The following is a 24270-nucleotide window of genomic DNA, read 5'->3' as shown; positions in this document are numbered from 1 at the left end:
AAAAAGTCAAATCAAACCAGTAACACACACACACACACAGACAGTCAGAATCAAGATTTTGGTTTTGAAGAAATTTTCACATAATTTCACATGTTCAATTTTGCACAGATAGTTTTTTGTTATCTTATCGCATGAAAAAAAAATTCCATTTCTATTTTTTTTCGAAAATGTACAGATATTGTTGTTGTTTATCATTTCATATCGTTTATTGAAAATTTCTATTCACTTTGTTATATTGCATTCATTTCAATATATTATGGGTATCGTCGTCATCATCATCATTTTAAAAATTCTCAATATGCATGCATGTTTGTAGGCGATTGCGCACTTTTTTTCTGCGTACAAAATGCATGGCGCGATGCTTTTCAACATATCTACATCCAAAAAAAAAAAAATGCTTTTCTATGCGAAAGATTTGCTTTGTTTAAAAAATAAAAGAGAATAATATATATTTACAGTGTATTGTTATAATGTTTTCTTCAAGGCATCTTGGATTTTATCTGTTTATTATTATTATTATTATCATCATATTGTATGAAATTCAAGTGATTTTTACCCGATTTACGAACAAGTAATCTCTGAAAGAAAGTTCGTAATTGTAACTGTTATTTTGGTGAAAATTTTCATTCAAAAAAAAAAATTTTTGGTAACAATAAAAATTTAATTATATCATCAGCGAAGGGGATGGACCAAAAACAAAAATGAATTTTTTTTTTCATTTCAAATAAGAATACTTTTAAAAATGAAATGCTGTTGACAAAAGAATTTCAAAAAAAAAAAAAATATATATGTCCCAGAAAAAAAAATACTTTTCAACAGTGACGACACAAACTGGATTGACAACCATTCATGGCCAGCAAGATACACGACTCAACATGTGTAACAAGTTATCATGGAATGTGACGCCCAGTTCTCGTTGATGAATTGTATGAACAGTTAAACTGTGACCAAAGATCCAGTTATAGCCATTATCATCTGCAAGCATTGCCATATCAGACATGTGTACTACACAAGGTGGCGCCTGCAGTATTCACAGGAAACCATTTCTTTGTATCATCATCATCATCATCATTATGATAAAGATTAAATTCAGTAACCAAGCTTGCTATCGAAAAGTTTGACTGTATGATTGATGGAATCGATCGTTCGACTAGTGGTCAGCAACCGCATCCTTGATGAACGGCAATGACGTTGGTAACTATGACGCAGGCGTATCGCGCTCGTTTATCTTCATCGTAAATCGACGAGAAATGATGAGCAAAGCAGACAGATGACAAATCATCAAGCAGTCAGTTGAATATTGCTAAACATCCAGATCGGATCGGACCAGAATCTTCTACAATTTTTGCTCTATATATTATAACGGGCAAGCAATCGAGCGATGGATCATTATCAACATTGAGGTTAGTAACCTTGTACTTCCTGCTTATCCAAACTCTTTGTGACGACTATGCTTGGTATGTCCATCAAAATCAATTGCTACATAACCAGTCGCGATATTTGTACGTTTGTTACCACTCAGCAAGCGAAATTTGACAGGATTAGATTAGATCGAACGAATAACTGGGAACAAGTATAGTATAGATCCAGTCAGCGATTCAGAAATTGGACTTTGTCTTGCTTTATCAATGGCACAATGATTGGCGCCTCTGCATGTTTGCTTGCACATCCAATGATGCTAATCCTGTGCTGACTAGTTGTCTCGATGCCAGATCGTCCATGAGAGCTGAATTTCTTTGTCCATCAGCGCATCTATTCATCATTCGAATTGGATCGTCATATTTTCTCTGGCTCCTTGCCACGGACTGACAGCTGACCACACTTCCTTTTGCAATGTTATGCAAACGGTATACATGGCTTTATGGTCGTGAAGCATTGCTTTTTCACCGATTGGCCAATAAGATCAACTTCCATCAACTTACAAGCAGCACCAGCAACGATGAACCCGGTTTACATAGACCACGACAGCGATACAGCCATCCACCCAACAGCTTCTTCCGTCACATTCGAATGGCCATGAACAACGAATCGCCCATCATAGAATCTCAATCCAATTCCACAAACGGCGAATGGCCCTGTATTCACAAAACAAACAGCGACAACGACAATACATTTGCCAAAAACTACTACAGTCACCAACATACGAATGAGTTATCCAAACCTAGTTCAACTTCCACTTTTCAGCAATCGCACGTGACCAGCGATCCATCCACTAGCCTCAATGGAAGCAGTCGATCAAACGCTGGTCCCAAAACCGGCAGCACGAATAGCACAAATCGTAAGTCTACCCTTTGGACCTCGACACTGTCAAAGAGTATTAACTGGTTTTACAACCAGTCAGCTATCGACATTGCAGCTACTAAAGTAAGTATCCATAATGTTATCATTGTAAGCTAATGTTATTGGTATCGATTCTAGCCTTCAGTGCGATTGACGCCTGCGACCATACTGTATTCTGGCAAGAGCGCCGATGGCAGCCACACCTTGGTAAGTGCATCCATTATTATAAAGTTTATTTGGACTATGCTTGCTTAACCGTTCTCTGTATTTTATAGCGTAGTGCTATGTATTTGCAGAAAGAGCTTCCTGTGAGAATTGCCCACCGGATCGCCGGCTTCCGCTCGCTGCCATTTTTGATCGGCTGCCATCCGACCATCTTAGCCGTCCACGAGATGTATATCAAAGCTTTTTACCTGCTTTCTGAACATCCTCTAGTGAGTAAATTCTATGAAACCTATAACCTAGTGCTGACCTAGTGTTCATTTATCATCAGATCACAGACCAAGAGAAAGAGCTTAGCTTTACCAGCATGCTGCGAGAGTTGCTCGATGCCCACAAAAATATTGTTACCATGCTGGCTGAAGGATTCCGTGAATGTCGCAAACACATTCAAAACGAAGACATGATTCGCCAATTCTTGGACCGAACACTTACTTCGCGATTAGGAATTAGGATGCTTGCAGAGCACCACTTGGCCTTACACGATAACAATGAACGGCCAGACTACGTGGGAATCATTAACGTACGCATGAAGCCCAAAGATGTGATTGACTACTGGGTTGATTACGTATCAAAGCTCTCTGAGCGGCATTATGGCCGTGCACCCCCTGTTAAGATCAACGGCCACGTTAACGCTTGTTTTCCCTATATTCGGACGCCGCTCGACTATATCTTACCTGAGCTGCTAAAGAATGCCGTAAGAGCTACTCTAGAAGCACAAGCATCGGTTCCCGATTCTAACCTAACGCCTATAATGGTCACAATCGCCTCGAACAACATCGATTTTATTATCAGAATCAGCGACCGTGGCGGCGGCATAGCACACGATCTTGTCGATCTGGTCACTCAATACCACTTCACGACAGCCAATCGGACTGATTCTCGCTTTGATCGTGGAATCCTTGAAAATATCATGAAAGATTCTTCTATGCAGGCCTCACCTATGCATGGATTTGGCTTTGGATTGCCAACTTCGCGTGCTTACGCCGAATATCTTAATGGCAAACTGACCATCGAATCGATGCAAGGTATTGGAACCGATGTTTACCTTCGGCTGAGGCATATAGACGGCAAACACGAATCGTTTCGTATTTGAACACTTTGTCGTCGAATATTTTAAAACAATAAAATTATTTTTTCTAAATAGTAATTCAATTGATTTTTTTGTAAGTATTTTTAAAAAATTTTATCATAAATAATAATAATAAATAAAAATAATATAATTATAATTAATTTTTGAAAGTAAAAAAATTCAAATTATCATTAAAATATAATCAAGAATTGGATTGGTTTTTAATTATCATTACTTGTCTCTGGTTCTATTTAGCTCTCTCTCTCTTTCTCTGGATTCTGATTATATTAGAATCGATCATCATTGGATTCACATGAATCATTCTTATCGCAACTCACAGATGGCGGCCATTGTTCTTTTAAACTTGCTTTTGATATATCATTCCAAGGCCCAAATGAAATTGATGGCCGTATTACGCGCATGTGTGAACTTATGCAACAGGCGTCGCCATTATCTTCAACGGCTATCATGTCAATGAAGTGGCGTTAAGCATACTAAAACTTGCCGATTTCGTTGCTGAGTGTGCGATTGAGCTATTGACGAGTAAGTAAATTGTTGATGTTTTGTGAATTGACGTTTCGTTTCATTTGTTTTGGTCTCGAATACCAGATTGATCTAATACTTGAAATTGGTTATAGTTTTTAATTTCCTCACCTAATTCAAAAAATTTTTCTAGGGTCTTTCGTTTTAGCCGTTTGTACCCAAAAAAAAATCATCGGTGTGAAGGTAAGTGATTCCGCCCTGATTGCATTCATCGACAAATTTGGCGTCTTATCAATGTAATGGCTGCATTGTTCTTGATGCGTTGTCCCGGTGATTTATTTAGTAACACCATGACGACTATCATATCGATGTTGGCCATCGGGATTATGTGTCAATTATCTCACAACTTATCATTTACTGACTCATTCATTCATATTACTACTTTGCAGATTGAGTGATCGTATATTCGACTGCTCATCGCCCTCAACACCAGCCATATCAGTTACAACGACCAGCCAAATGGATTCTGAACCAGCATCAGTTCCGGACATGGAAATAGAGCCTACAGGCAACAACGGAACAACTTTACCAGAATTCCAACAAGCAGCACCGCCACAGGACGACAACAACAACCAAGATGACATTCCAGAAATCGAACTGATCATTAAGGTGAGTTGCTGCCATCCGTCTAAACATATTTCACTTTTTGCTTTTAACAATCAGGCATCAACGATTGACGGTCGCCGAAAAGGAGCATGTTTATTCGGTCAAGAATATTTTATGGACCTGTACCTGTTAGCCGAGCTGAAAACAATTTCGCTTAAGGTGACCACGGTCGACATGCTCAAGCCGCCGCCGGACTTTCGCTCTAAATTCGACTCGACGCCACCTCCTATCTTAATCGACCGGGGCGAGCCGGTTCTTGAGAACGAAAAGATTGAGCGATATATCATGAAAAACATTCCGGGTGGACACAACCTATTCGTTTCGGACAAGGAGACTCTTAGCGTCATTGAAAACATTTACACTGTGAGTGGATTACTGGCGCTTTACGATATATAACCTAATCTAACTGTTAACTTTTCAGAAATTCAAGGTTATGCTCACAAAGAATGATGATCATTCAAAGCAGGCTTTCGAAAACCAATTGAAAAAAATTGATCAACACCTGGCCAAACGCAAAACACGTTATCTAACTGGCGACACGCTTTGTTGTTTTGATTGCGAACTTATGACCCGTCTACAGCATATTCGGGTTGCTGGTAAGTTTTCTTTCAACTCACCATCTAGTCATTAATTCTGTTTGTTGCAGGCAAATACTTTACCGGGTTCGAAATATCAGAATCATTTATTTACCTTTGGCGATACATGTATCATATGTACAATCTGGACGCGTTCAAACAAAGCTGTCCGGCAGATCAGGACATTATCAACCATTATAAACAGAAGCAAGGGGCCACTAAGCAGCTTACTAAGCATGAGGAGCTTGAAGCACCAACTTATTCCCGATCGATACCTCAATCGGTATTGGATGCGTTTGGCGACCAGTTGTGAGCCTCTTCTACTTTCTTCCATGTTCTGTTCTGTTGCCTCCTCTACGTCTAATCATTGTTGAGCCAGAGAGCAAAATATTTATTAAATACCCGAGAATAAAATTTACATGATTATCATTTGTTTGTTTTGAAGAGCGATTGAAAACTCAAATACAACGCGCTATAAATATATGTGTGTGCGTAAAAAAAATTTGGTTTATAGACAGAAAAATATTATTTCCTTCATGTGTAATTAAAAAACAAAATTTTTCCAATAGGGAAGAATCAAAGTTGTATAATGAAAAAGTGTCGAACGGCCCTTGTTTTTGAACTTTATTCTATTTGCCAAATTAAATAAAGGCCATAGATTCTTTCTGATTCAAGCTTCACGATTGGATCAGAAAATGTTTATCCATTCACTCTCGTTGTATTTTTTATCCACAGATGGCGCTCTGAAAAATTCTGCCATTATCCTAGTTACAGTAAACTATTGTAGAATTGGTAGAATCGATGCAAATAAAGGTATGAACGTGCCTTCGGCTGTCTATGTAATTGTTAATTAGGAATTAATGAGCAATAAATTTCAAGAAATGGAATGCAGGTTGCTCGATGCCCAGCAGCCAAATTAATGCATATATAATATAATATATTATAGTCAAATAATCAAATAATCATGCATCTAGGGCTTGAAATAGGCTGCCATTGAGAGTTGCATTATTCAGGCTTGATGGCTGGCTGGAGAATGGATTGAGCCCGTTATGTTCGTCTGTTGGATGATGATGATGCGCACCATCCAATAACTGCTATTGAATCCCATCGTAGTCGGTCGTGAAGAATTCATTCAGTCAGTCAGTCAGTCGCGATCGGTTGATCGGCTTGTACAAACCAGATACTGTAACAGCAACAGACCCGATTTAATTCCATTGGCCAGTGTGACATTTGTTGACAGGCTACCATTGATCGGTGAGTTATTCTTATATATTGACCAAGCACTATCCGGCAATCTGATCCCATCACAGTTAATGGCTGCAATGACATAATTGCTTGTTTCGTGTAATTGGCTTGTTATCCCGTCGCCATTTTTGCCTGTCAATCTATTATGTCGTGTGTGGCAGATGTCTGCTTTTATAACTAATGTGTGTATGAGAATCTTGGTCACATCTTGACAATTTACATAATGGCAGCCATATGCTGGCTGCATCCATGCATGCGGCAATGATTTACATGTAACTACTTGGATTTGGGCCATTGTTATCTTTGGAACATCTGCTGCCGATTGAAATGGGCCCAGTTGTCACCACTGGTCTACCTGACTGCTATAACGCCCGATTTCGATGATGAGCAGCATAGAATCCAATCAAATGGAATCGGATTTAAATTATGGCCTTTGTGTTCCTCTGGGACAGTGATTACCAATAGCGCCGTTTACACAACTAGTAATTACCGCTGCCAATGAAATGTCAAGCTGCTGCTGCTTTCTCCTCACCTGATTCTCCAATCATTGGCTATGGCTAGCCAATCAATGATTGGACACTGGACGTATAATCAGCATCGATGGCTTCCAAATTAGATTTGTGTTCGTTTGGCCGTCATATCAAAAAGCCGTAATCAGAGCTTGAAGAACGTGACATGAATGCAAGGCGTTCATTGACGAGAAATAGTTATTCTTTAGAAACAAAGGAAAGCTTGGATGATCCATTCATGACCAGCCCTATGGATCGATCACGGCGGACATTTGGTCTACAATAATAACCAGCATTCATTAGCAGAATCGATGGCCAACCGATCGATTCATTGCTCGTCATCACCAAATTCCAACTAATCCCTGCCTTTGCATGTGTATCTTTATGTGCTATGGTTGGTTGATGACAATCTCAATTACTTGCAGTTGGGTTATCAATGCAGATGCCAAGACGAGATTCGATCTGATCTGATCGGCTAGAGCTGCACATCAGTTTCATTAGGGCATTTTATTTTTTTTAATTTAATTCGATTATTATTGATTCCAGTGAACCAATCAGCTAACAGTAGCAAATTGAATTTTTCTCATAGCGTAGAATAAACTCGGTCTATATGTGTAGAAATGTGTGTTTGTTGTAAGGAAAGCAAACGGGCAGGAGGGCCGGAGTTAATGCTAAAGTTTTGCTTTCGCGCTTTCTTGAATTCGATATGATCGCGATCACGACTGATTGGGTGACAACCTGTCTAGTGTATGAAAAACTAGTTCATAGAATCATAATGAAAAGTTGGCCGCCTGTCATCATGCGACTACGAACATTTCTTAATCCATGTGAACCGACAAACTAGCCTAATGAAGCCATCACGTTCATCAATAATAGGTCTAGTTTCATAATCCTCATTCCCGTGTGACAGATGATTTAACACTTTTCATTCTAACCTGATCACATTCCGTCTTTGTCATAGTTAACGACGTTGCAATGAATCAACCAACTATTCTTACCGCTAATCAAAGGCCACAGAGCCAAAGATCTGTATACTCTTTTCTATTTGTTCAATGGTCAACTATGCAGCAATATTCAACTATTCTGTTTGCTTTGACTTTGATGGTCACCCTAAATTTGTCTTTGTTGGTTTGGTTGCTGAGCCAATTAAATTTCGAACTCGACAACGACAGTTACTTGCCTTTGATCGGTAGTGTCCGCGTAGATGGCCAACTATCCGTACAACGTTTGGCATCTCCAATAGTTTGTATTTCCTGTCGTACCAAAATCCACCATCCCTATGATTTTTTTTCTATTTCTATCTACTACAGGATTCATCTGAATTACGTGTTCAATCTGCCGATTTAGAAATGCGTCCTCATCAATGGTCATCATCGATGGCTGCATTAGCTTTAACTTCCGATTCAATGCTGGCCAAAGTGGGTGAAATGATCACTGTTCGATCAAGTCATAATGATCGTTTATTAATGCTCATCGACCATCAAACCCCTGCCTCATCTAAACTGTTTGTCGATCAAGTTGTAATGAGATCGACGCCTGCCCTGCAGAATCGGGCCCTTTCAATGAAAAATGGATCTGCCCAAGTGATGCAGCTACAATCGGTTCATAATTCAACTTCGTCAAGTCTGATGCTCACTTCTTATACAAATCATATTCGTCTACGTGGAACCAGACATCTGACAATCAATTCTCAAAACCATTCTGTGAGAATGAACAGTCGGCAAGTGGCAATTGCTATTCACAGTGGCCATGGTCGTATTATGATCAACACTACAAGAATTCAGCTGAATTCTCAAGCCATAAGAACCATTGTGCCAACCAAATTAGGTCGTACTTATCTGACCGTAGGGCAACTATGTTTGTGCGAAAATAACGGTCGTTTGTTCATGGCTCCAGCCGACCAACAACATCACTATTCACAGCACAGTTGGATTGGTCATATGAATCAACTAGAACAACGATGTCAGCGATTAGCAGCCGTCGAATGTTGGGCATCACAATGGACAAAGTCAACCTGACGATAGTTTTTGTACAACAACAACGAATCAAGTAGAAAAATAATGGAACATTACATGATAACAGAATAACATTGTAATCGCATTAGAATGGCTGGAAATGATTCTGATTGTGTAATGAGATTAACCATTATTAAATTATCAACATTACTACCAACCGACAACAAACCAAAAAGATAAAATGAGTTTTGCTTGAAATTCACTATATGTTCTCGGTTCTATGTGTATCATATCCAGGTTGTTCGTGTGTGTGTGTGTCTTTATCGGGTTCGGAAATTTTAATGTCGACGTGCCGGCCTTATCATCTAGGCCTTATGATCATTTTATAATGATGAAAGAGTAAGTATGGCCGTCTTAATGACCCTAATCATCATATTGATAATGACAACATCTAAAACCAACGACAACTAGGAAGCAATACGTCTACAATATAGACATGCATTAATGGCCTAATGTTCATGGCAATTAACAAGACTGCTGGAACATAATGAGTTTCATTACATCTGATTTGATGGCAGCGGCCTTCTCACTGATGTATCCATATACAAGGCAGCAAAGAGCCACTCTGATTGCTAAGTTTCAAGTACCCTCTTCACGTTTCAGGTGAATCGTTCATAAAGGCTTTTCACTAGCCAACGCCGATAAATCGATTCGATAGTTGAATTGACGGCTCGATCAAGCGGACCTGATTGATGATGGATGAAAATTTTAGCCGTAGCGATTGGCCATCGATTCATGACTCCTAGGTCATTCAATGTTGTATATTCGATTTATATTAGAATATAACAGATTTATTGCCTGTTTGCGTGACCAGAATGACAATCTCTTTTCTGGTCGATTTTTTCATTCATATTGAAGGTGTTGGACAAACACTCACAAATACTGATAAATAGAACCCATTGTCAATTGGAACAAGAGCCAACACAACAGCAATTATGATGAATGGCCAAATACATACACACACACACACACACACATAGAGGACACAGGATGCCCGCTGTGTTTAGTATGTGTATGAGAGAAAGAATAAATTAAAATTTTAAATTAAACTTGCTCCTGTTCCATTCTCTACAACTTTCAATATGTGTATGTGTGTATGTGCTGGCTTCCAGAATTGAATAGATTGCAAATGAGCGGTTGCTTTGTTTGGCCTGATGTGAATGATGGGCTCTGGTTTCCGTTCAAATGGTTTGGCTTTATTGTTTTCACAGCAAACAACTTGGTTCGTGTCTTGGTATGTGCAGGATGGTAAATGATGCCATAACAATATACTCTGTATGTGTGTGTCAAGTGTGTATCCACCATACGCTATACGATTACATATTATTAATGGTGGCCATTGTCACACCATTTCCGGTAGGGTGCGCGTGTCCGTATGCAAAAATCTATTAAAAAAGTAGTTTAAATAGCTTGAAGGCACTATATTAATTTCAGGTGTGTATTTGTGTGTGTGTGCGTGTTTTAAAGAGTATCAATGGCTCTGGCGTCGGCCTAGAGATTGAAGCTCATCGATCTGTCGGCTGAGCTGCAAATTCTGTTTATGAAGTCGCTCCATTTGTTCACGTAATCGACGATTCTCCTCTCGAAGGCACTCAATCAGTTTGGCAGAACCCGAAGCTGATGTATCCAGATTGGCAGCTGCAGCAATTGTTTCAACTGACGTTAGCTGATGTTCGGCTTTTGGATGGACAGGTTTGAGTTGCTGTTTCTGTTTGAGCTGTAATTTTTGCTCGACGGCCAGCTTGTTGATCTGATTAAGATGGACAAATTCTTCCTGCAGAATCTGGTACTCAAGTCGGTATTGTTCTAGCCGCGATTTCATCGAATGAATTGAGTGCTTGCTGTTGCTGGTAATCACCGGAAGACATTGATCAAACAATCGGGCCATATCATCGTTGCTCAAATCAAGCATGACAACTCGTAGAAGGTGCATGATACGCTCCAAATCTCCAACTTGCGTACTGAGAATCTCTTCTCGAATTCGGTCGATAAGAAGATAGAACACACGGAAAATAGCTTCCATGCCATAGAACATGAGCAAATCTAAAGATAAGCATAACAATTAATTAAAGAATTTGTTAATGTTGAGCGATATGATACAAACCAAACATTCGGGCCACGAATCCAATAGGTAATTGGGAGGCAAATACGGTAAGGAATGAAGGAGCAGCGTACAGCGTGGGTGAAATGTCCATTTTATCCAAATGGTCATAAAGTGGCCGTTTCAAGTCATAGAGCAGGCGGTTCAGTTGGTACATTTGCATCTTTGTTCGAATAAAAGATTAATTAGGCTTTCATTGTATGGTAATGCTAATTAGACTTACCTGCAATGCATCCATCGATGGTTTGTATTGCTCCCGAAGTCCACATTCGTATAAAACATAGCAAAGTTGATCAAAGGCGTCATCTTCGTTCATCTACGAGAAAGATAACTGATAATCTGAATGATTTGCAAGATATAGACACTTACGTGCAATAGCAGTATTCCAGCAACGAAACTAAGACCTTGGCAGTATTCAACTTCTTTGTCGAGCAACGAATAGGCCTTTAGCAGATTGTAAAGTGCCAATTGACCGGCACCCATTGGCTCTGCAAAATAAGGTACTGTTGGGAACGTACGACCAAGATCAACAAATATGGCGTGTTGGTGGATGGCCAATTGTTTAAGCAAGCTGCGGTAGCTAGGACGATCGCGAAGCAATGAGTTATCATACTGTCCATGTTGGTGGTAGCGACGATATTTAGCCAGGAACTTCCACACAGTTGATCTAATCTCTTTTGGTACACCCATTCGAAGTGCTTCCACAATGGATCGTTCGTAGTGGCTCCACCAGTGCATAGTTTGAGCTTGTGTTTGGATCGCACCTTCGTCTTCATTGACGACGTTAGGTTGCAGTTGTTGGGGTTGGCAAGGATTATTGTGACAATAAGCCTCAAACATTTCTATCAATTTGTTCCATTGAAGTATTGTCATTTCCAGTTGTGATTGATTCTCGATGGTCGGAATATCCACATATAATTGACTTACGCGGTCTATAAGCGAACAGGATCCTGCATTGCTGTGATTGATAAGGCTTTCAATGTCGGCATTGGATTTGTATGCGTTTAGCGATTTTCGAATACGACGAAATAACTGATGACGCATCTGGATGGCTGACGAGGCTTCAGAACCGGATTGTGGATTTTCATCACTTGGCTCGATGTTATTCTGGTCATGGTGCAAATTTATGCGCTTCGTATCTTCAAAAACTGAATCATCGTGGTCTTCGTCTGGAATTTTGTTCACTTCGTTTACGGTCTCAGTGGCAAGCAACATCGGATCAAGCAATTGGTTGAGATTCTGTCGCAATTCTTCCATACTGGAAAATTGAGCTGATGACATAGCATTACCACTGGAGGTCTTTATGTAGATGTCCATTAATGGTTGGTTGCGGTATGGTGTCCCAGATCTGGAACCTGTGGTTGTAGGTGTCGATTGCTTTTGGCTAATTTGGTTGTTTGATGCAAGATTTCCCTCGTCTTCTTCGTCAATCGAGTTACTTTTACAAAGTGGATTCTGTTGTTTATCTACTACAGATTCGAGTTCGTCGTCTCGGCCACAGTTGGCCACCGTGTTACGGCGTTGAAATGACTGATTGTTGTCGCGATTGCTAGCCTGACTTACAGTCGCAATTGAAGCCTGATGATCATTTGTTGGTTGTTCGGAAACCAACAACGATTCAAATAATGAACCACCGCTGAACAATGTCGGCGAGTTGAGGTTCATTAACGAGGAAAAAGGTGAGCTGGCTGCAGAGTTGTTCTGTAGATTCTCGTTGGACTGGGATTGTCGATTACGCTATGAGAGAAGCATCACTATTAGTCAAATTACATGAAAAAAATTAAAATTACTCACTTTTCGAAATGCATCGAACGTATTGCTAATGGAACTACGAGCCATCATTCGAAGGCCTTCAAGCCGATTCAAACTGAGAGTAGATTTCTGCTGCTGGTATTGACGTAAAACCGGGTCATGTTGTTCGATTTGTTCATATAGACTGATCAGATCCATGCGACATTTGCCATCACGTATTTCATGATAGCGTTGCATTCGTTCCACTCTTGCCTTAAGCATAATGACCAATAAGTCGACACGTTGTTCAAGTTTATCTAACTGTAAATACTCGAATACGTTGTGATACTCGCGCCAACGACGCTCTGAAGAACCGTGCCGTATTCTGTGAAGCAACATGGCAAAAATTTTAACATCGTCGAGGCCGTAGATATCAAGGCAAAGCTGATGGAACCAGTTCATCGGGCAATTGCCGCAATACTGAGTGTTGTTAAAAGTTGTCGAACCTTTTAGAGGTTGTGCTGAAGCTGCTGAAATGTTTTCCTGCGAACCTGAAGCTGATGAAGGCGAATTGTCCTTGCTTCCGGAAGCCGCTGCTGTCTTTGTGGCAGTAGCGGCTTGTTGGTGACGAAAGGCGTTGTTGAAAGACTGTCGCAATGAGCATAAAAGGTCATTGGCGATCGACTCAGATTGGCACTGGAATATGTGCAATACGTAATTCTCGACAGCGGATGTGGTAGATGTTTTGGCGTTTGTGGACGACGATACTTTTTGAAAGGCGGTAGCTGTGGTCGACTGATGCGACATGGATGTAAAGTCCAAACCGGAAGGTTGTGGTGGAACGTACGGTTCACGTACAATTACTCCAAAGTGATCAGCGTGTTTTGAACCCTGGGAGCAGTGAGAAATGTTGGCAAATACTTTGGAATAGACTTGTCGGTGGTTTTCGGTTGAAATAAGACAGATGTCCATAGTGCCAATAATGAATAACATTGTTTTGTTTGGCTCTTGCTTGCCTCCATTTGAATCTGGCGGCCAGCATTTGGATTCTTCTTCGATGGTTCTTTCTATCGAAGATGGGTGCGGCAACGAGCTGCTTGGCTCATTTGATTCGTTAGACTCTTCAATGACTTGTACGAGAAAACGGTTCTTGCGGTATTGACGACGGGAGCAACCTGTGGTGGTGATGACCGTTGGTTTATTACTGGTTGAAGCAGTGGTGGTGACAGCGGTTGATTCAGCTGATCGATCGGATGCAAGCGTAGATTCAGAATCGGGAGGATAGTCACATAGAATTTCTCGGTGGAGCTTGTCGGCTGCCCGGTCAATCATGGATGGTGTGGATCGTTTCTGTGTGATAAGCACAGAGCCAATATGACGTACTTCGAAGCAATTGTTATTTATGTTGATTTGTTGGTTGTTCAGCTCAAACAACGGATTGTACGTGCTGTTCGTATCGCTCGAGTCATCTGTTGATCTAGTACCTTTGGTCGATTCTAATGACTGCAGTTTGCATCGAAATTCATTAAACTTCATACAAATTTCCGATTGCTATGTGAGAAAACAGTTTGAGTCAAGTGCATAAATTTGGCAATTAGAATCTTACCTGGACTTGGTTTTCCGCCTGAAACAGATAGATACTAGGCACAGCGTTTACGACGTCCTCATCTGACTTGTGTATATAGTAAAACAACGATGGTTGGCGACAGTATTTTCCAAACAGAAAAATTCGGCTAAATTTGTGCTTCAAAAGACATTGTCCATCAACTGGATTGCACATCTGAAACATATACGAGTTGCCTTCCGATGTAGTGGCCAGCACCATGTCCATGTTGATAAGCAATCCATTTTTGGTCTGGTCGCCATCCTGTGTTAACTGCTGCTTGAGATGTCGAAAACCTTCGGTTCTTTCGTTGTCGTTTTCTTTCATCAGACAATTGGTGATGCAGGCAGATAAGTCCATGCCAACACATTTTGACTGATATAGTAGATCGGTCAAGATCCAATTCAACATAGGATAGGTTTGTCGTTTCCGTAATGCGATTGACCCAATGAATCGGACATTGTATGAGCTGATCACAGAACGCCGGTATTCGGCCATATCTGCCATTTCGATAACTTGAACTTTATCGCTAATATGACCAGAGGATGCGGGTGAAGACGAACATGGACCGATTGGTACCTTTGATGCCGTTACAGTTGCAGCCATTGACCCAGATGACGAGGACGGTGACAACGAGGGCGATGTGGTCGATGAACCAGTGGATGGAGAAGTGAGGCCTAGCTGTGTCAATAGGCTGGACACATTGGCTCTAGCCATCTGGCTACTAAAATCCCCTGACAAGCGTTTCGCTTTCATGGGTTAAATTTGATTTTGATCAATATTTAGATTGGCACTACACAAAGAATTTTATGGTTGGCTCAGTGATTCTGGTGTTTCGGATTGAAGCAAACAATTGCAGCAGGCAATTCTTACAGCATACACTCCCTGTTCTTGTGTCAAACTTGGCTACTGCTCATCAATATGAGAAACATCACAACGACCAGGCTCGTCGTCATGAACGTGCATACAGAATTTTCAGTTCGGATCACCAGCCAGCACAATGAACGCACACGCAGTCAGTACACGTGAAACACGAGTTATATATGATCCGTGATCCCTGAAATAAATGCCTGGATACTGGCCAATTCAATACGTCACACATCAGCCTCAATAAGGCGGGTAATAACAAAAATATCACGATTCAATTTGATCAGCCATACATCACAACATTTACTGTGCATTCATCTCTCTCTCTCTCTCTCTATAAACTACTAATGATTCTTTCACTCTAGCACAGTGATTCTCAACCTTTTTTTTGTTGCGGCACACATTTTACGATTTCAAAATTTGGCGGCACACAAAGAAAAAGCACTGCGTAAAATAGATTATGATAATGATTTTAAATGTGCTAAATAAAATAATATATAATATGTACTACAAAAATAACAGTATGTAGTGTATTTGTTGTTAATTCGTTTATTCCAGTTCAGAATCGAGAAAATGACAAATCCAACCTAACACGATCAGTTCAGAATTCAAAATTCACAATCGAGAAAATGACAAGTCCAAACTAACACGACCAGTTCAGAATTCAAAATTCACAATCGAGAAAATGGCAAATCCAAACTAACACAACCAGTTCAGAATTCAAAATTCAAAATGGAAAAAATGGTAAGTCCAAACTAACACGACCAGTTCAGAATTCAAAATTCACAATCGAGAAAAAGGCAAATCCGACCTAACACGACCAGTTCAGAATTCAAAATTCACAATCGAGAAAAAGGCAAATCCGACCTAACACGACCAGTTCACAATCGAGAAAATGACAAGTCAAACTTAAAACGACCAGTTCAGAATTCAAAATACAGAATCGAGAAAATAACAAATCCAACCTAACACGATCAGTTCAGAATCGAGAAAATAACAAATCCAACCTAAGACGACCAGTTCAGAATTCAAAATTCAAAATAAAAAAAATAACAAGTCAAACTTAACACGACCAGTTCAGAATTCAAAATCAAAAAAATGGCAAATCCAAACTAACACGACTAGTTCAGAATCGAGAAAATAACAAATCCAACCTAAGACGACCAGTTCAGAATTCAAAATTCAAAATAAAAAAAATAACAAGTCAAACTTAACACGACCAGTTCAGAATTCAAAATCAAAAAAATAACAAATCCAACCTAACACAAGCAGTTCAGAATTCAAAATACAGAATCGAGAAAATAACAAATCCAACCTAACACGAGCAGTTCAGAATCGAGAAAATAACAAATCCAACCTAACACGATCAGTTCAGAATCGAGAAAATAACAAATCCAACCTAACACGAGCAGTTCAGATGGTTAGTTATTGGAATTAGTTACCAGAATTGGTTGGTTTCTATACCGTTTTTTAGATTCATTAAAAATTATTTTCAATGATGAATTGTGTTTTCCAAGATTCAGAGTTAAATAATGTTTGTTACATTTAATTAATTCGATATGTATCGGATGTTCTGCCATTGAAGATGAACTGGTCGTTTTAGTTTGGACTTGTTATTTTTTTGATTCTGAACTGGTCGTGTTAGGTTGGATTTATTTTCTTGATTTTGTACTGATCGTGTTAGGTCGGATTTGCCTTTTTCTCGATTGTGAATTTTGAATTCTGAACTGGTCGTGTTAGTTTGGACTTACCATTTTTTCCATTTTGAATTTTGAATTCGGAACTGGTTGTGTTAGTTTGGATTTGCCTTTTTCTCGATTGTGAATTTTGAATTCTGAACTGATCGTGTTAGTTTGGATTTGTTATTTTCTCGATTCTGAACTGGTCGTGTTAGGTTGGATTTGTTATTTTCTTGATTTTGTACTGATCGTATTAGATCGGATTTGCCTTTTTCTCGATTGTGAATTTTGAATTCTGAACTGATCGTGTTAGTTTGGATTTGTTATTTTCTCGATTTTGAATTCTGAACTGGTCGTGTTAGTTTGGACTTGCCATTTCTAGAATCTAGCACTTTTTGTAAAACATTGATTAATAAAAAATTGTTTAAAGAAGAATTGCTTTTATTTGTTTGTTTAATTATATTTATTTTTCCTATGTTGGTTCCACTACAAACAATTCGCACAACTATTAATAGATATTTGACTAATCGAAGTACATGTTTTTGATTCAGGATTACCATAATATTCAAATGTATCAAAACAAAAAATATTTTCATTTTATTAAATCTAAAATTTGGCGGCACAATCTTAGAATTTCGCGGCACACAAAAGTGCCGCGGCACAGTGGTTGAGAATGACTGCTCTAGCACATCTTAATAAATTAGGAAGGCTGGACATCGTCCAGCTAGAAGCAAAGTATTAATCAAACAAGTTTGAGAATTTCACAATTTAATCGTAATTTTAAAAAACATTAACTACACACACAAAACTATCATCAAGACAAACATTGATGCTAAGTGAAAGAGTCGTAATCATAGAGAAACCGTTCACGATATGCCCATTTAATGTGACGTGAATTAAGCCGTATTCTGCGGCCGATTGGCTCCAAATCATTGTAGCATCGATCAAACACACGATCTACCACTTGTGCAGCTTGTTCGATAGGCATTCCTTTCCGTACGGCCAGAATAGATGAAAGGGCCTTGGCCTTTACACATTCCCGATGCGATGCACCTATTTTGTTGAATCCAGTGGTCCCAGAGAAGAATGAACTTGTCATCGAGCAGTGAACTAAATTAGCAGCACGAATCTGCGTACAAAACGATTGGTAAATCAAGTGGGTGACGTCAAAAATGAATTTACCTCAGAGCAGGCGATGTGGTCCAAATTATTGAAATCGAGTTTAGCGCGACAATAGTCAAACATATGAATCAATTCATGTCCAATGACTGCGGCAGTCATCTCTTTAGTATAGACGCGATTGTGACATACGACAATCTGATTACGTGTCGTATCGTAGCCACCGGTCACCTGCTCTCCACAATTCTCACAGCAAATGTGTCGATTCATGTCGATTTCACTGAAAGGAAAAATGCGAAAATTAGCTATTATACCAAACTATTATATAAGTGTATACTTTTCGAAAATACAAGCCAAATCTAACATGAATGCAAACTAATCTAACCATAGATGAAGAGAAAACCGATTTTCTATGCAAATCCATAAAGTTTTTTCAAATATTCAACTAAATACATTTCATACAATCATCGATACATACCATCCTTTGGATCGCAATGCAGATACTAACAACTTTACCAGAGGACCTGTTTGTAGAAACGAAAACTCATTTAGTTAGATAACATTCATAAATGAACACTTACTTTCGTTCAACGCTTTTTCCACTTTGTATCGACATCGAATTCGAACAAAATTCTCGGCTGTGTTCTTATTACCGGTAAGAAGATCGTACCAAAAAGAAGATTGCTTTTCACTTGGTGAAGCCGATTTTCGCTTACGGTCAGGGTAAAGTTGGTCAGAAATATCTTCATAATCGCCTTTATTATTATCTGATGTAGCCATAATAATAAAATATAACTTCACGCTATTTCATATGAACATGTGACTGTATTAGTGTCCCGTTCATAGGATGTAAGTTTACAAACAAAGTGTCACAATGCCATCTACCTTCATCCAAGTAAATTATGTTTTTGCTATATTTAGACATAAAATAATTCATGTCGAATTCTAAATTATAATGTGTTATAATATTCTACATTTGATCAACTTTCTTGAGTAGATTGTATATGAGATCTGAAACGGGATTCATTCAATTGTCGACGGGCTAATTAATTTGAAACTACACCAATCTACGTGTAATTTTCGTTCTCGGAACACATACTCAACGGTGGTAGCCTTGTAGTGTTTGGGACATGGATCACGGTTTTTGATCTGACGAACTTCGCTTTCCAGTCGATACAATTGCTGAGTGAAATTATGGTTACAGCCCACTCGAATGACCACACTGTTGAAATGGAAAAAAGATCATTAGTACTATAGTAAGTCGTATTTACATCTGTAAAATACCATTCTTTCTCGCTTGGATCGAGCGGAAATCTCCCGCCTACATGAATCGGCCGGGCAACTTGAGTTACGTATACTGAGTTAGCGTTGTGATCACCACTCTGCCATAAACGATTTGCAAAAATATCTTGAACTGTGGTCAGCATGCCACCATTGAAAAAGTCTTCAATGTCCATATCAAAGAATTTCATCTATAAGTAAGAATGTATATTTCACTGTGACAATATTTCAAAAGTCATTTCATTTACCTCCACTTGAAACTTGTAGATCTCTGACGATCAAAGATAACAGTAAATGAGTGAGTGAATTGGCCATATAATACGAACTTGACTCACCATCTCGATTGAGTATTCGATATTTTAATCGGTAGCTGGTCGTGTTAAAGGTGACACGGTTCAGTATGACAAGATCAATGTCTATGTCACCATCGTCATTGAGTGGTGGGGTGCCATATATGAAACCAATCGGTGAGTTTGGCCGGCGAAAGTAGAACATCCAATTAAGCAGATCGGCATGACCACTCAACGAAGGCATCACCTCTAATTGGGTGACTGGTACACCACCAAATGACCATCCAGTTCGATTAAGCAATAAGGGCGTATAGAAGGCTTCAGTTGTGTATAGTATCTGTGGATCTACATCTGGATCTATTATGAGTTTGATTTATCACAATTGTTATACACATCAACAGTGATGATCTACCTGAGCAAATGGACACTGTCAAAGCTGTCAATATGACGATAAGCGATTGTCCCAAAACCATTTCATTTGTTAATTAAGCTAATAAAATCAATAACATAAACAGAATTTGACCATTCACAGTCAAAATAGTCAGCATATTTGAGCTCGACTATTTTATAAGAATTTGGTCAATCATATCAATTTCATTGATCATGGCCGTTAATTTTCAACAGTTGAATGAATGGACAAATGATCTGCTAAATGAGGTAAGACATTCCTTGACATTAATTAAATGTTATGTTATTATTGACATGACAATTGATAAAATTCGTCAATCTTAATTTTCTTTTTTTTTGTTTGTTTGCAGTTTTTCAACCGAATTCTCGATGTCTGCTGCGACATGTATGTAATTGATCTTCAACAATCTAAGCAGTATTACCTCGATGATCAATTCTACAACCAATTTCCCATTGACAAGGATACATTAATCATCCTCAGTGAACATATGATACAATTTTTTCTGACAAATGTTTCTCAGGATAGTTTGAATGATTTCACCAAGAAAGAAGTGAGTTTTATATAAATTAATTAACAGAATTAATGAATTATGTTTATTTTATGTCTTGATTATCCAGGAATTGGACGAGAATGTGACACGGATTGCCACTGAGTGTTTGAGAATTCGTAGACTACAGCTTTTCAAAGCTATCGCTTTCAGAGCGGCCAGCTCACGTCACGGCTATCTGGATAATTATGATTGGTCGCTGGTGCAAGTGGTCTGCAACGATCAAATGGCCAGCATGCAAAGTTTACTGGTCAAGTTAACTCTAGTCATTGTTGGAGCTGATCAACAGCGTCGAACCCTCTCCATCGAAATGAACAAACTGGAACTGAGTTCGTTCATCCAAATATTACAGCTTGCGGAAAAGGATTTACAGGAGCAATTGTTGTGTAAAGACGTGGCTAATTTGATAGTTGCCTAAGTGATCAAGCACTTGTGAATGATTGTACTTGACTTAAAATGACTTTGTTGTTATGTGCTTTGCAATCAAAATCGATGCAATCGATCCAGGCTGTATCCTGATTGAATCTGATAATAAAAATGGTCATTCAAAATTGATTGCTATAAATAAGATTGTTTTCGTTGACAATTCATGTGTGCGTAGTTTGTTTATCTATCCCAAATAAAAATGACTCGATTCTCTTTGACTGTATTGGCCGTACTTGCCGCTTGTTTCGGTTCAAATATTCGTCCGAATGTGGCAACTTTGGAACCTAAAACTGTATGTTACTATGAATCTTGGGTACATTGGCGCCAAGGTGAAGGCAAAATGGATCCCGAAGACATAGGTTTGTTTTTTGTTTGTATACAATCGATTCATACTGACTGATGGCTCGCTTCCCTAGATACATCGTTGTGTACTCACATTGTCTACTCTTATTTCGGCATTGATGCTGCCACTCATGAGATTAAACTATTGGATGAATATCTTATGAAAGATTTACGTAAGTCTTTATGTCATTTTGCTGATTTTTTTTGTAATATTCATATCCACACACCAGATGACATGGAACATTTCACGCAGCATAAGGGCAACGCCAAAGCCATGATCGCCGTCGGTGGTTCGACTATGTCCGATCAATTTTCCAAGACTGCAGCGGTAGAACATTATCGGGAAACGTTTGTTGTTAGCACAGTTGATCTTATGACTCGTTATGGTTTCGATGGTGTCATGATTGATTGGTCTGGCATGCAAGCCAAAGATAGTGATAATTTCATTAAATTGTTGGACAAATTCGACGAAAAGTTTGCTCACACCTCGTTTGTGATGGGTGTTACCTTGCCGGCAACGATCGCATCATACGATAACTATAACATTCCTGCCATCTCCAACTATGTCGATTTTATGAACGTGCTTAGTCTGGATTACACTGGATCATGGGCCCATACGGTCGGTCATGCTTCTCCGTTTCCTGAACAACTCAAAACGCTAGAAGCTTACCACAAACGAGGCGCTCCACGTCATAAGATGGTCATGGCTGTACCATTTTATGCACGTACCTGGATTCTCGAGAAAATGAACAAACAGGACATTGGCGATAAAGCTAGTGGACCAGGCCCACGAGGTCAGTTTACACAGACTGATGGTTTCCTTAGCTACAACGAATTGTGCGTTCAGATTCAGGCCGAAACGAATGCATTCACCATTACTCGTGATCATGATAATACCGCAATTTACGCTGTCTATGTGCATAGCAACCATGCAGAATGGATCTCTTTCGAAGACCGACATACACTTGGTGAAAAAGCAAAAAACATAACCCAACAAGGATATGCTGGAATGTCAGTCTACACATTGTCCAACGAAGATGTGCACGGCGTTTGTGGTGATAAAAACCCTTTGTTGCATGCTATCCAATCGAACTATTATCATGGCGTGGTAACCGAACCGACCGTCGTTACACTTCCTCCAGTCACACATACAACAGAACATGTGACCGATATACCAGGCGTGTTTCATTGCCATGAAGAAGGATTCTTCCGCGATAAGACCTATTGTGCCACATACTACGAATGCAAAAAAGGCGATTTTGGACTGGAGAAAACCGTGCATCATTGTGCCAATCACTTACAGGCATTTGACGAAGTAAGTCGGACATGTATTGATCATACCAAAATACCCGGTTGTTGAATACAAATAAAATTACAATCACTTTAAATTGGGTCTATCATTTTACGAGCGAATAAAAGATTTTTTGTATTTAATTTTAATCATTTAATCATTCTGTAGTGGAGATTGAGGTGTTTGATGTTGTAGATGCTAGTGTGTCTTCGATAATCATCGTCCAGCCATTCGATTTCGAATTCACTCGAATCGGCATAACATCGGATCTGTGCCACATTTAACGACGCTAAATTCTCGTCAACTGCCGTATTAGTGTTGGTATTGATTGTCATTGCCTGATTGAATTTGCCGCTCATGCAATCCGGACAGGAGCATAGGTGCCGTAACCAAAACATTGTGTAGTTGACCGATTTGCCAGATTTGAACGTAAACTACAATAGTAATGGATTGGTTAGCCAGGCGATAGAATGTGGATAAAGGGAAAAGTTTATAATTACTTGGATGATTTGCTCTTCGGCAAACACTTTGACCTGTTGCAATTGATCATCTAATTCAGTCAGGCCACCATTTATTGATTGCCATCTGCCAGGATAAGGTCCACTTGTTGTGGCTTGAGTTGATTCTGTTGCCGTTGCGGTCTGTTTTGGACTAGTTCGGTTATGTAATTGGCGCCCTATTTGGCCACTATTCATCAACAAACAAATCAATGGTCTAAATTGGATTCTTTTGGACGCCATTTTATCGATAAGATTGGTTGAAGTGTTTGTATATTGTTGTCGCAACAATACTCAACTATTTAATACCAATAAAGCAACTATAGTAGACGATCTCTTTTCTGAACTGCGTCTATCGACGATTATCGAATTGAATTATGAATAACTAGCAATAAAAGACAACCATGGCCAATCGCACCATACAGCCCGTAACTTGTCATCGTGATATGTTTGTTGTTGTTGTTGTTGTTGTTGTGGTTGTTGTCGTTGTTAATAAACTTGGCCAATGTACACACATGATAAAAAGGAGCGGCGTTAACACGTATTGCTAGCTTCAAAGTTGTTTTCATAGTATATTCGTTTAATGTTGTTTTATGCCGTTGGCCATTTCCTCATTAACATCGATCAAAAGAGTAGATCGCTTCAATGAAAGTGAGCCAAAGTGGCTAGCATTCAATTGGACTGTTGATCCTGCATTCAAGGACGACTACAATCTAATGTTTGCATATGTAGTTCTTATAGGCTAACAAAAACATTGAATGATTAAAAAAGTTTTCATTGGTAAAATACATTACGTTCTATGAGAGAAAGGGTTTTTTCGAAGCTTCGTTAACCAGATTTTTCATAGAAAACAAAACAAAAACATTTTCCACGATTAAATAGAGAAAAGGTTTTTTTTTCTAAATGAATTTGGGCTTAGTATCTGGAACTCATTTTAGACTCTAGATATTGGTAATGAAAGTTTGACCAAAAAAGAAATTATTTTCTCTAAAGTCTAGACTCTAGACTGTAATGCCATCTTGA

At 39.1% G+C, this 24270-nt stretch overlaps 8 protein-coding genes and 1 long non-coding RNA gene across 12 annotated transcripts; 5 read left to right on the top strand and 4 right to left on the bottom strand.

The window, feature by feature from the left end:
- Positions 1 to 1106: 1106 nt before the first annotated feature.
- Positions 1107 to 3723, top strand: LOC124498909 (branched-chain alpha-ketoacid dehydrogenase kinase). 3 transcript variants are annotated; one of them, XM_047062742.2, is made up of 5 exons: positions 1107 to 1403; positions 1698 to 2364; positions 2419 to 2487; positions 2556 to 2714; positions 2774 to 3723. In XM_047062742.2, exons 2-5 carry the CDS (start codon positions 1834 to 1836, stop codon positions 3593 to 3595), a joined length of 1581 nt encoding a protein of 526 aa, XP_046918698.1. In that variant the 5' UTR covers positions 1107 to 1403; positions 1698 to 1833; the 3' UTR covers positions 3596 to 3723. The 3 variants fall into 3 exon arrangements, with proteins under 3 accessions (XP_046918698.1, XP_046918697.1, XP_075587711.1); XM_047062741.2 differs by having other exon boundaries at positions 1492 to 2364; XM_075731596.1 differs by having other exon boundaries at positions 1107 to 1457.
- Positions 3724 to 4016: 293 nt separating this feature from the next.
- On the top strand, positions 4017 to 5724 carry Clic (chloride intracellular channel protein 5). Of its 2 annotated transcripts, none has more exons than XM_047062921.2 (6): positions 4017 to 4114; positions 4248 to 4297; positions 4504 to 4723; positions 4778 to 5083; positions 5142 to 5316; positions 5367 to 5724. In XM_047062921.2, exons 3-6 carry the CDS (start codon positions 4574 to 4576, stop codon positions 5606 to 5608), a joined length of 873 nt encoding a protein of 290 aa, XP_046918877.1. In that variant the 5' UTR covers positions 4017 to 4114; positions 4248 to 4297; positions 4504 to 4573; the 3' UTR covers positions 5609 to 5724. The 2 variants fall into 2 exon arrangements, with proteins under 2 accessions (XP_046918877.1, XP_046918876.1); XM_047062920.2 differs by having other exon boundaries at positions 4053 to 4114; positions 4210 to 4297.
- Positions 5725 to 8024: 2300 nt separating this feature from the next.
- Positions 8025 to 9262, top strand: LOC124499062 (uncharacterized). The gene is made up of 2 exons (XM_047062917.2): positions 8025 to 8291; positions 8360 to 9262. Exons 1-2 carry the CDS (start codon positions 8025 to 8027, stop codon positions 9065 to 9067), a joined length of 975 nt encoding a protein of 324 aa, XP_046918873.1. The 3' UTR covers positions 9068 to 9262.
- Positions 9263 to 10238: 976 nt separating this feature from the next.
- On the bottom strand, positions 10239 to 15689 carry LOC124499045 (TBC1 domain family member 1). The gene is made up of 6 exons (XM_047062894.2): positions 14503 to 15689; positions 12960 to 14447; positions 11535 to 12902; positions 11389 to 11481; positions 11169 to 11328; positions 10239 to 11107 (listed from the first exon to the last, which is right to left on the bottom strand). Exons 1-6 carry the CDS (start codon positions 15253 to 15255, stop codon positions 10536 to 10538), a joined length of 4434 nt encoding a protein of 1477 aa, XP_046918850.2. The 5' UTR covers positions 15256 to 15689; the 3' UTR covers positions 10239 to 10535.
- A 1931-nt stretch (positions 15690 to 17620) lies between these two features.
- On the bottom strand, positions 17621 to 18944 carry LOC124499067 (mitochondrial inner membrane protease ATP23 homolog). Its single transcript, XM_047062926.2, has 4 exons — positions 18746 to 18944; positions 18643 to 18688; positions 18228 to 18444; positions 17621 to 18174 (listed from the first exon to the last, which is right to left on the bottom strand). The coding sequence occupies exons 1-4, from the start codon at positions 18942 to 18944 to the stop codon at positions 17878 to 17880; spliced, it is 759 nt and encodes a 252-aa protein (XP_046918882.1). The 3' UTR covers positions 17621 to 17877.
- On the bottom strand, positions 18907 to 20255 carry Scgalpha (sarcoglycan alpha). The gene is made up of 5 exons (XM_047062925.2): positions 20148 to 20255; positions 19781 to 20092; positions 19694 to 19716; positions 19449 to 19636; positions 18907 to 19386 (listed from the first exon to the last, which is right to left on the bottom strand). The coding sequence occupies exons 1-5, from the start codon at positions 20206 to 20208 to the stop codon at positions 19188 to 19190; spliced, it is 783 nt and encodes a 260-aa protein (XP_046918881.1). The 5' UTR covers positions 20209 to 20255; the 3' UTR covers positions 18907 to 19187.
- On the top strand, positions 20236 to 21259 carry LOC124499070 (uncharacterized). The gene is made up of 3 exons (XM_047062928.2): positions 20236 to 20392; positions 20494 to 20694; positions 20762 to 21259. Exons 1-3 carry the CDS (start codon positions 20339 to 20341, stop codon positions 21107 to 21109), a joined length of 603 nt encoding a protein of 200 aa, XP_046918884.1. The 5' UTR covers positions 20236 to 20338; the 3' UTR covers positions 21110 to 21259.
- On the top strand, positions 21161 to 22893 carry LOC124499057 (chitinase-like mite allergen Der f 18.0101). The gene is made up of 3 exons (XM_047062911.2): positions 21161 to 21476; positions 21534 to 21632; positions 21690 to 22893. The coding sequence occupies exons 1-3, from the start codon at positions 21317 to 21319 to the stop codon at positions 22817 to 22819; spliced, it is 1389 nt and encodes a 462-aa protein (XP_046918867.1). The 5' UTR covers positions 21161 to 21316; the 3' UTR covers positions 22820 to 22893.
- Positions 22894 to 23388: 495 nt separating this feature from the next.
- LOC142597527 (uncharacterized) lies at positions 23389 to 24206 on the bottom strand. The gene is made up of 2 exons (XR_012832231.1): positions 24042 to 24206; positions 23389 to 23981 (listed from the first exon to the last, which is right to left on the bottom strand). It is a non-coding gene; the product is annotated as an uncharacterized LOC142597527 (long non-coding RNA).
- Between the last annotated feature and the right edge of the window lie 64 nt (positions 24207 to 24270).

The sequence above is a fragment of the Dermatophagoides farinae genome, chromosome 5 (genome assembly GCF_024713945.1).
Source record: "Dermatophagoides farinae isolate YC_2012a chromosome 5, ASM2471394v1, whole genome shotgun sequence".
Classification (NCBI taxonomy): domain Eukaryota; kingdom Metazoa; phylum Arthropoda; class Arachnida; order Sarcoptiformes; family Pyroglyphidae; genus Dermatophagoides; species Dermatophagoides farinae.
The sequence above is the reverse complement of the archived record's forward strand: the minus strand, read 5'-3'. Positions and strand labels throughout refer to the sequence as shown.